The following is a 10994-nucleotide window of genomic DNA, read 5'->3' on the forward strand; positions in this document are numbered from 1 at the left end:
GTGGCGAAGCCTTCGTGTATTTTAATCATTCATGGGCTCCTTTTAATTCATCACTTAAAAAAAGACGACGGGGGGTACGATGGTCTTTGTGCGGCTACAGGTACAGCGACGACGCGAAAACAATATCCCTCTTGATGAGCTGAATACCCTTCAGGAATTTGTCGTGCAGCTCCATACACCCAATGGCTGGAGACCGCGCTGCACCTGCCATCTGACGCAACTGCTCCTCAAGGCGACGCATCATACGAACGATATCCCCTTCGTAGGCATTAGTTTTGGTCACAATGTCCGAAAACTTTGCTCCTTTTGCCCACAAATAAGTAACTTCCATGAGCGAAGGCATCGTCTTTTCAACACTTGTATTTTCCTGTGTAATACCGCTTTCAATGCTCAGTGTCGCTATGCGGTTGACGATCTCGTTAAGGTCATTTAAAGGTTGTCTGAACTCTTCAGGTAGCGAGAAACCATCGGGAGTTCGGTGGACATTCACCAAACAAGACATCAGTGCAACAATCATTTCAGTCTCCATAGAGTTTAGTACACCTTTGAAGAGCAACTCCGTGAGAAGTAGCTCGTTCTCATCCGACGTCGTGATCTCACATGCCACGCGTGCTTTGCGCAAAATAATGTTATCCTTGTCGATATAATCCAACCGCCGCAGCACACGCATCATCTTCTTAAGCTCATCAGAGAATATAGCCTGTGTTACCTGGTCAAGCTCCTGTTTGATGGCGTCCAGTTCCCTCTCAAGATTAGCACGCTTTTTGAAAGACTCGTAATCGGCTTCTAACGCTTCTGTTGGGTTGCACACAAGTTCACATTTTTGTACCTGCTTCTCTATGTTTCCCAACTGCTCGCATAACTTTTTAAACTTCGGGTCCTTCACTCCCAACTCCTCGCTTGTGAGTAGCGGGACATCATCCCCATGGTTTTTGTATAATTTCTCCAAACTTTGTATCACCTCTGCACGGCTTGATGCCGAGTCAAGGTCGGCTGGGAGATTTACCCGGAAGCGGGAGACAGCCTCGATGTCGGTAAAATCAAACGTTACGGTGTACAAATCCGCCGTATTAATAGTGTGGTCCTTGACGTGGCATGGCACCAGCTGAGTCGGTTGCGATGGATCAGCCTTGCGGCAAATAACCAAAGCATCCACAGAAAAAGAGGACGGGTCCTTCTCGTCAGCATTAGAAGTTTTTGCTCGAGATGAACGGCAGATACCCCAGTTAAACAAGGCTCCGTCTGTCGAACGTCGAATGCGGAGGAGTCGGCCAGTATTGGTGAATCTTCTGATAAAAACAGGCTGTTTCAGAAAGTCGCCAATTTGCTTACGCTTCTTTTCGAGTTGCTCCTGGCAGTGGGCGTATTGACGGAACATTTCCTCGTGCTCCACACAAATCGAAGTGATATCCTTCGTCAACTCTTCTGCCTTCATCTCCAGCGCCGGCCGGTTACGTAGTCGCTGAAACTGAGCGAAACTGCGCCGCATCATAAACTCTGGGTCTACATCCTCCACGCGAAGCAAGTTGAGCACCATATTGTACGTGAGGTGAAAACTGCTATTTAGCACGTCAGCACCTCCACCGGTGACCTGCTTCAGAATCTCCGGCTCCACTGCTTCGTCAACCATCGCTATAACAACGCCCACACGATCCAAACCGCGGCGCCCCGCACGACCGGACATTTGGATGTATTCACCACCTGTGAGGTACCGGTTTGTCTCCCCATCAAACTTTTTAACGGAAGTGAAGACAACTGTGCGGGCGGGCATGTTTAGCCCCATCGAAAAAGTTTCAGTGGAGAACAGCACCTTTACAAGGCCCGCCTGAAAAAGTATTTCCACGACCTCCTTCAAAATCGGCAACAAACCTGAGTGATGAATCCCAACACCACGTTTCAGCAGCGGCAGTAGGTGTTCAATCGCTGGGAGTTTCCTGTCCTCAGTCGCAAGGCACTCCATCGCATTGTTGAACACCTCCGTAACAAGCGCATCCTCTTCCGTATTATTAAAATTTAGCTTGGAAAGGGCTAGTGCGTTACGCTCACATTCAGCTTTCGCAAATGAAAAAACAATAATAGGGTACATGTTGCGGTTCATCACGAGCTTGATAATCTCCATAATGGGCTCTGTTGACTTCCGCATTGACCTTTGCTTCCCACGCGAAGCGGCCGCAACCTCTGTTGACTCCGCACCATTGGCATCACCACCTTTATTACCAGCACCAACTGATGCCATAGCACGCCTGAAATTGTCTTCACGAAATTTTCCGAGCTCGTCGACAATTAGAAATATACCATCGGCACCACATGGGTACACGTAGTGATGCAGCGGGACCGGCCGATAATCAGTGTGAATTACATGCACCTTGGTGCCGGGGTGAATACTCTCGACCCATTCCGCAAACTCCCTGGCATTTGGAATAGTTGCCGAAAGGAAAACGTACTGGCAGCCCTCGGGCAACAAACTTATAGTCTCCTCCCACACCACCCCGCGTGACTTGTCCCTCATGTAGTGTACCTCGTCGAATACAACGCACCCAACCTCACGAAGCATCTCAGTTCCGCGGTACAGCATACTGCGCAGAATCTCTGTGGTCATGACTAAGCAGTCCGAATCTACTTTTATGGTTGTATCGCCCGTCATAAGCCCGACGGAGTCAAACTTGTCTGTGAATTCTCTGAACTTCTGATTGCTGAGCGCCTTGATAGGTGAAGTGTAAATAACTCGCTTTTTCTCCCGCACTGCTTTGGCGATGGCGTAAAGCGCCACTGTCGTCTTTCCAGCGGAGGTATGGGCAGACACAAGAACACTGTCGCCGTTCTCAAGCGCATTTATGCTATCCCTCTGGAACGCGTCCAACTCGTACGGAAACGTCATGGCGGGAACGGTCTCGTGCCGGCATCGCTTCACACACGGCTCACCATCCACGGGTATGTCATCCTGCATATTCTTTGGTATTCCTTCCTGTGAGTGCCATTAGATCGGGGGGGGGGGTAAAATTTAAATAAGACAACATAGAACCTGAAAACACAGAGACACCGAAAGCGTGCTACGCAGCCACACCTCTCCTGAAGATGGAGAGTGCGACATGGCAATATATGACCTCGGATATGGGCTCCTGCAGATTATGAGCTAAGCAACTGTACGAATGTGGTGTTACGTAATGTTGTTACTCGATGTTACCTAAATTCGCTTGCAATCGGAGAACCGTAGCGGCGTGCTCCTCCAGCGGACCCCGAAGCGCGGTTTCAAACACGTCAGTCGAGGCTTTCTGCGCCACTTTTACAAGTCTGGTAATTACTTCCGGCGCGAGACGGCTATTCGACTCCATCCACACTATGTTAGTGGGATCGTGTCCCTGCACCGTTATGCATATAGAGGGGCATTGCGAGTGTATTTCCTCTGTGGTGAGGTCCACAACGTCAAAGCCCTCTATCAGCCCCACTGTTTGCGTGTACACAACATCCTTCATGGCAATGCTTGCATCGATAAGGGCCAAACACGCTGCATTGATACAAGCAGCCTTGTCACTACCATCCTGTTTAAGCACCTCAATGCAAATGTGAATCTGTGAGTTTGGATACTGCGATAACAACACAACAGAGCGAGCAACATCCAGTACTGATGCGCTAATATCCTCAGAGAGCCTTGAGTACCGCTGCTGTTCGCGCCTGCGCTCTCCGGCGAAGGCAGCGACAACAACATCACAGGTTATTGTCACCTCATTATATTTCCCCTCCAAGCGGTTGGAAACTTCCCTGGGACCGTAAACAGTGGCACAGACATGCGATAGTCCACTCACCACCGTACAGCAGCCGTCGCAGCCTGAAATCTTCCCGAACTCTAACGCTAGCCGCCGCGGCTCGTTTGGTCGGCGCCCGTCCAAGCGTAGCCCAGCGGGATTGATGTACTCCTTAATCACAGGCATACACCTTCACAGCAAAGAAGCACCACTCTAGTTGTCCCCCTCCTTACAACACACAAGCGATTCAGTAAACACGACGAAGCAAAAAAAAGGAACGATGTGAATAACCACCAGCAAAGGGGGGGGACAAAACGGCAGCCGAGTCGAAAATGACGAATAAACAGATATACCTACAGTATCACTGGCACCATTCATAGCCAGGGAACTGCCATCTCACCCCCTCCACACTAGGCCCCCACGCTAACGACACATCCGCTCACGCAAATCTCTCCACAGAAGACCCCGTGCTCACTCGAGAAAAACACAGAGGACCTCTCAAATTCCGAGAATAGTGCGGTGATATACACTCCAAACTCCTGACAAATCGCATTGTGCATCACAACCTTTAGTGGAAGAATTATGACACCACAAAATAGGGCGTCCAACTGCGTGCACAACCCACATGAGCGCGTGGAAGAAAGCTCAAAGGGAAGCAGAGAGCATTTACGCACTGGCAGTGGTCTCACCCATGATAATTTGCAGAAAAAAACGGTACTTGGTGCAACCCCACCATCTTGCTCACAGCAGTGAGCGATACAGCAACAAACCAACCACAGTTCCTCAGCATATACTACACCGTTTAAACACGTTGGACACCTAACATTCAATGTCGCCATGGTAGGTGGTGGTTTTGCGTTGTCGCGGAATGCAGGCGTCTACCACACAAACGGGTAGAGAAAGCGAGTAACATGGGCCGTCTGAGCTTTCGAGAACGCACAACCACAGCACAATCGATGTCGATTCACGATTGCAAGAAAGGAACAACCCCCGGTGTTGCACACCCCATCACTTGAAGCAACAAACATCGGAAGAGACCAAGTGAAGGGTTCGAATTGATCTACTCACAGCAGCAACGAGAACAGCGTGCTCACCAATGCCTCTGAAGTCCAAGCAGGAGATTATTTAGTTACCAAAAGTTGAGTGTAAGAAAGGAACGAGATAGGGAACAAACAAAAGGGAGAAAAGAATAACCGCCCTAGCGACGGAACAAACTCCCACCCCCTTTGGAAGCGGTCACATCAATCCTCGGCCTTGACCTCCGCAGAAGCACTGGCAATATTGCGGCTATATTCCGCCTTCATCTCACGTCGTCGCTTCCGCCGCTCTAGCGCCCTACGATCTCTGGTCTCATCGTACACCGACACTCTAAGATGTCTATCCCTGTCCACCTTAAAGTCATGCAACGCCTCCAGGGCAGCTGATGCGGCCTCGCACAGCTCATATACAACAATAGCACACCCTTTCGTGGAAGCGTCGCTCCCTATTCGTAACTGCTGGATTGTACCGTAGTTTCCAAATACCTTGTAAAGTTCCTCACCACGACACAGCTTTGTGGGAATCCCCGTTACAAGGAGAATTCGCTCATCGGACATTCGCTCTCGAATACCTTCAAGGAAATCTGAAACCAATAGAATTAGAATGAGAGAATTAAGACGCTGAGACATTAGGGGAAATATTCTCCAGAGGGGCATCAAATGTGTTGGAGAGGGGCCACCCAGGGATCCCTCATGTTCTTTCCTATAGCGCACTACGCAGGTTCACTATACCCATCAACCTGGATATACTTTGCGAGGTGCCACCATCAGATGTGTATTAGTGAACTGGTTCACCAATACCCGCAAGTTCCCACACATACACATAGGGTGCGTTGGCAACCTGCAGCGCATATCGCCTTGGTGCTGAGCAAGTTTCCATGCCCTGAACTTCACTTACACCTTGTCGAGGTTTGCATCATCCGAAATGGTCACACCTTGCCCCCGAACCTCACTTAGTTTCCATCGCAGCAGTAGCGAACTCATACATAGAGTGGTAGCCTCGATCAGACCGCGATCAGCAGCTAGCTTGCATGACCGATAGGGGAAGTGGGGAAGCAGTCGACATGATCTCCCTGTAATCACAACCTACAGGAATCATTTTTCAGGCATGCAAAGGGTTAGTTGGTTGTTCAGGGATTTTCTGAGTGCTCATGTAAAATCCCCATTGCTTCTTGCCCCATACCCCCTTTTCTGCAAATCGAAATCTGACAATTTCGACATGACAGTCCGTTGTCAACGTACCAACCAGTGACGAAGGCCGCTTCACGGAAACCAGTCAGCTATGGCACTCGAGATCAGAACAACAGTTCGGATAAAGAAGAGATGCTCGTCATCGCTGAACCCGTTGCACTGGAACCCACCAGAACAACGTTGGGTAAGACAAGACTTAAAAATTCCGCCTGTGCAGAGTCATGTGTAACTAGAATAGCCGGTTTGATTTGCCGACTAAACGCCTCATACCCCTTTTCCGTTTCGCAGAAAAGAATATTATGTCGTGCGAGTTGCGGTATATCCTTCACCATCGAAAGAACCTTACCTTTCTCATTAGCATTGCTAATGTGACACATAAGATAAACGATCATATTGGATGATAATGCCAGAAGCGTTTCCTTAGCGCAATCCCTCCATTCGTGTTTCTCCACCAAAGTCTCCCAAGAAATACAGATTGTACGGCCACTGAACTCTCCCAGGTGAATCCTTCTAAGGAAAGAGGCTCCATGCTTCTTTGGAGTTGGTGGTGGTGACTCACGTCGTCGGTCCTGATGGTCGTTTCTCGTCAGAAACATATAAAATGAGACAGCACCGACAAAAACAGTGATGGCCATTAAGGCATTTGAGTCGAGCATTTCGTTCCATATAGTTTCAAACAGAGGTTTGCGATGCATATATATATCGTGTTAAAGCAACCCTATCCTTCTTCTGTCTCTTATTATCGCTGGGACGATAAGAAGCCAAGGGAAATGATATACAATATGTGGAAGAAGCAAATAAAAAATAATCTGCAAAAGTAAAGCTGCCTTCTGCCAGCTGGAAGCGCGGAAACAAAGAAAGAAACTTAGCAAAACTTCGACAAGGTGCCGCACAACCGTGCCATGGTCAAGCTTCGTAGACGTAGATGTCGGGTCTGCTCCCCCGAGATATCAATCCTTTGTTGATAAGTATCTCCAAATTTTGTTTGATATGGGCCATCACCGGCGTGATCCTGCTTCCCTTTAGAGCCTCAGCCACTTGGGTAAACATTTCACCGTGAGAAAGAGTTTTGTTACGTTTCACTATTTGCATCAACACTGCTTGGATACTCTCTGCATGAGTAGTCTCTGACGCCACCTGAGTAACCCGCACCTCCGCACTAGCTTTCACTGTTCTGTTTCCACCTACATTTCCTATCCGAAGCTTTGTCCTGTGGTGCGCAAAATGCTTATTGAATATGAATCGTGACAGCCCACCGGAGGGAACATTACTAATCAAACCAGTGTTTACAAGAGCCTCCAGCTGAGGCAACACATCCGTCTCAATCATTTTCGTCTTGTTGCAAATGTCTTTTACTGTCAGTGGTTCGTCGATACCGCCACAGCTCTGAAAGCAAAGTATAGTGTTCACGAAAGACGTTGGTGCTGCGAGCTCATACACTTCCTTGTGGTTAAGTGTAAAGCATATCGTCCCACAACCGGTGTGGAAACTAAGAACCCTGCCATTGTGATGAGGAATATAATACGCCTGAAACAAACTCACACACTGCTGCATGCATTCGGGAAGGTTAATCTCGAAGCCGGGATAGATTGGCCACACACCTGCGGTGATAACCGTGACATCAAAACTCAACGGTAACTGGACGTCTGGAGAAAGAGAACTGAGGAAACCTCTGTTTATTTCAGTCCGCATCCTACCGTCCTTAATCATGACGTCAAGATGGTTAGCGACAGAGTCTCCACATTCACTCCGAAGATGCTCAACGAAGATAATTTCATGTACAAGTGAATCGTTTGGCTTACAGTTGATGAGCCTTGCCGCCAGAAGCAGCTTAAAGGTTTGCTCAAATGATTCCTTTGATCTGAGAAGTCGATAAAGACTGAAGGTATCAGCAGCCACTTGATCCATCGAATCGTGTGTACCCCTTGATCTGGCTTTGACATCGTAATAATACGCCAGTTTCGTTGAAAAATCAGGGCATTCATTCACAATTTCTGCAAGGGCCCGTACTATTGGCGGTTTGTCACCTCTTAATGCACCAGGAAGCTTCTCCACGAGTTGTTGGAGATTGTTTCTCAGAGTTAACACTTTCCCCACGGCTGCCACAGGGTCTTCATTCTCAACTTCACTCAGCAGTTCACAACCCACTGCCTTCGTAGTTGAAATCAACATCTCCAAAAGGGCATCGGTTTCACCAACCGTTACGAGAGCATCAGCCAGCCTTCCCAAAGATGCTGAGTTCATTTTCCTGACCATAGTTGAGCCGCCACCCGAACAGCTGTAGAGGAGCTTTTGCGTATTTTCTTTGATAAGCAACCCTCTCATGTGCTGCCTGACTGCCTGATCCATACTGTCACCAACAAGCTTAGAGACATCAGACTGTACCTGACCAACCGTAGTCAGAGCCCAGGTAAGATAGCCGTCAACATCTAAGGAGTCTAGCTTCAGTTCCATTTCCCCCTTATACTTCGCCGTCAAAACTTCAAGGAGGGGCCGCTCCACAAGGGGTTCAAAGATTGTGTCCCTGTATAACTCACGAAGTTTGCTAGTCAAACACTTCAAGGACTTCTGAGATGCAAAGCCAAACTCCAGGCTTTGGCGAACACTGCTGACGAAAGTGTTGGAGATAACTTCATTTTTCAGCACTCCTGCGTAAAAAAGACTCTCTCCCATCTGTGAAATTGTTTTCTGGTTGTTTGTATAATTTTTATCGAGGTAAAACAGTGCATCACTGATGCGACGAAGCGCAGCGCTAAAATCTTCCCACTGAGTTTCAAGATCTTGAAGAAGAGCGGAGTCAGTCGACGTGAGCAATTGCTCACGTATAATTGTGACCTCTTTTGAAAGTGCATGGTGGAGAAGATCAAAAAGAGTACCACTCCGCTGAGTTTGGCACATCTGAAAAACTGAATGGTGAACCTGTTGAAAGGAGTATTTCGATAACGATTTTTTGAATATAGCATTAACGGCATCACTGATCACGCACCATTTCTCCTCGGTTGACACATCATGAAGCAACAGCGCAGCGTCCAACATCAGCAAACCCCTACTCTATATATCTGTCACAATGTTAACAGGAAGAGAAGTAACCTAAACAACCGAGAAACAGAAATAGCAGAACGTTCACAGGACTTGGACTAGAGGGGCCGCACACAAGGCGCCTTTATTAGTCGATCACCTTAAAATATCGTGAATAAGTTAGTTCCCTCCTTTTATTATTACCTGTTCGCCACTTAATTTTTTCTCGAAATGTTGTGTCGTAGGCCGTTTCATTTAGCCTCCATTTTCTTTCCTTTCCTCATCCATAACTTTCGATCAACATTGCACATTATATCATTCCGTTCTTATTCACAACATTATTATTGTTGTACTGCTTTCTTCATAGAGCGATACACCCCTACGACAACTGCGTGGTCTCTTTCAAACGGTTCCAGTGAGGCTTGCTCCAGTGGCTTCAGACGGTCCTTTCTCAACTTATCAAGTTCAGCTGCGATAACCACGGGAGCATCGAGGGTTGAGTCGATACAGTTGGCTTTGATAGAAATTACGTAATGACCACCATTCTTAAGAAATGCCTGAGCATTTAACGCGAGAATCCGGGCCTGATCAGGTTGGGCAACATCCATGAAAATGCAGTCCACCATCGGCATCAGCATACGGTATTTCATTGGGTAACGAGCGTCCTCTATTATAGGAACGATGTTAGGCCTTCTCTTCGACATATCAACGAGGTCACGACCACTTCGGTTGGAGAACTCTACCGCGTAAACCATTCCTTCAGGTCCAACAAGATCGCTCACGTGGCTCACAGTCGTGCCGCTGGCGGCCCCCAGGTACAACACCTTTGAGCCAGGTTTCATGTGGATGCTCCCTACTCCCGCATAAATGGCGGCAGCAAGCTTTGACCGGTATGGATTCCAAAGCCGATACTCCTTTTTCTCGTCACCACTCTGTGTTGCCCCTACTTCTACACGCTTTTCCCCGTATACTGACACTCCAGGAACCATATTAAGCGTGCATAGTGAATCCGCTTTACCCTTAGAAATAAAGACACCGGGATGCAACAAATGGGGTTCAACGACAACTTTGGCTCCAGCACCCCCACCACGACCCCCTCCACCACGGCCACCGCGGCCGCGGGGTCCAGCGTTACCGCCCCTTCCACCTCCTCGTCCAGCGCCACCCCGACCACGGCTTGGTGCACCGCCACCTCTTCCGCCTCGGAATCCACTACCGCCTCCACGTCCAAACCCACCTCGCATTTTTGTCCTTCCTAAATGACATAAACAAAGTTCGTGAACGATCGCAGAGACAAATAGAGCAGGTGCCGATTAATCGAGGTTTCATACGAATGTTTTTTTTTTAAAAAAAAAAAAGGACTCAACGTAATAATTAAAAAAAGACGGTAATGCAGGTACTCTGAAATGTCGTCCTCGTCGTGACGAAACCGTTCAAAAGTATGTAAGGATTTAAATACATATGCCTCCGCTCACACATGCGACTAGTTTCAGCGACAAAGTGGATAGAAACGAGATGAACAGCTGATCCCTCATATATTTAGGGACCCACCTTTAAAAATAAAAAAACTCCCTGTTCAAGGTGTGCTTGTACCGTACAAAGACCAGTGTTCTCATATAATACCTACCAATCCGCAAACTGATAGACTCATCATTCCCAACGATGTTCCACAAAACGATAATGAAAATAGTCAGCGTAGGAAGCAACGAAAAGCTCCTAGAAGGGGATCCTCATCTCCCACGGTTGTAACATAAAGAAAACAAGGTTAGTGGCTGTTCACAAATCCCTCATGAACGTTTCTTCTTTACGCACTCCGAAAAAAAAACAGTTGACAGGTTAAGCATAAACGCGAGACTAAAAGAAGTCAAAAATTCAACCTCGTTTTTTTTTCTCACACCCCACTCTGCACTAAATATTCCTTGCAAACCTGAGTCACGGTAGTTTCACGCTTTGAGCAAGGCTCACATTGAACAAAGCTGGAACTCCCTCCGTCAAGGGGGGGGGG

The 10994-nt window shown here is 47.9% G+C and overlaps 7 protein-coding genes across 7 annotated transcripts; all 7 read right to left on the minus strand.

Annotated features, from left to right (window-relative positions):
• Positions 1–94: 94 nt before the first annotated feature.
• On the minus strand, positions 95–2947 carry TEOVI_000418700 (MTR4; the record flags this gene model as incomplete). The annotated part of the gene is made up of 1 exon (XM_067226984.1): positions 95–2947. One exon carries the CDS (start codon positions 2945–2947, stop codon positions 95–97), a length of 2853 nt encoding a protein of 950 aa, XP_067083085.1.
• A 223-nt stretch (positions 2948–3170) lies between these two features.
• Positions 3171–3929, minus strand: TEOVI_000418800 (exosome complex exonuclease RRP41A; the record flags this gene model as incomplete). Its single annotated transcript, XM_067226985.1, has 1 exon — positions 3171–3929. The coding sequence occupies one exon, from the start codon at positions 3927–3929 to the stop codon at positions 3171–3173; it is 759 nt and encodes a 252-aa protein (XP_067083086.1).
• A 224-nt stretch (positions 3930–4153) lies between these two features.
• Positions 4154–4582, minus strand: TEOVI_000418900 (uncharacterized protein; the record flags this gene model as incomplete). The annotated part of the gene is made up of 1 exon (XM_067226986.1): positions 4154–4582. The coding sequence occupies one exon, from the start codon at positions 4580–4582 to the stop codon at positions 4154–4156; it is 429 nt and encodes a 142-aa protein (XP_067083087.1).
• Positions 4583–4984: 402 nt separating this feature from the next.
• TEOVI_000419000 (RNA-binding protein, putative) lies at positions 4985–5410 on the minus strand (the record flags this gene model as incomplete). The annotated part of the gene is made up of 1 exon (XM_067226987.1): positions 4985–5410. One exon carries the CDS (start codon positions 5408–5410, stop codon positions 4985–4987), a length of 426 nt encoding a protein of 141 aa, XP_067083088.1.
• Positions 5411–6075: 665 nt separating this feature from the next.
• On the minus strand, positions 6076–6666 carry TEOVI_000419100 (uncharacterized protein; the record flags this gene model as incomplete). The annotated part of the gene is made up of 1 exon (XM_067226988.1): positions 6076–6666. The coding sequence occupies one exon, from the start codon at positions 6664–6666 to the stop codon at positions 6076–6078; it is 591 nt and encodes a 196-aa protein (XP_067083089.1).
• Positions 6667–6877: 211 nt separating this feature from the next.
• Positions 6878–9007, minus strand: TEOVI_000419200 (cullin, putative; the record flags this gene model as incomplete). Its single annotated transcript, XM_067226989.1, has 1 exon — positions 6878–9007. One exon carries the CDS (start codon positions 9005–9007, stop codon positions 6878–6880), a length of 2130 nt encoding a protein of 709 aa, XP_067083090.1.
• A 323-nt stretch (positions 9008–9330) lies between these two features.
• On the minus strand, positions 9331–10233 carry TEOVI_000419300 (fibrillarin; the record flags this gene model as incomplete). Its single annotated transcript, XM_067226990.1, has 1 exon — positions 9331–10233. One exon carries the CDS (start codon positions 10231–10233, stop codon positions 9331–9333), a length of 903 nt encoding a protein of 300 aa, XP_067083091.1.
• Positions 10234–10994: the final 761 nt, after the last annotated feature.

This window comes from Trypanosoma equiperdum, assembly GCF_001457755.1.
Source record: "Trypanosoma equiperdum strain OVI genome assembly, contig: ctg_878, whole genome shotgun sequence".
Classification (NCBI taxonomy): Eukaryota; Euglenozoa; class Kinetoplastea; order Trypanosomatida; family Trypanosomatidae; genus Trypanosoma; species Trypanosoma equiperdum.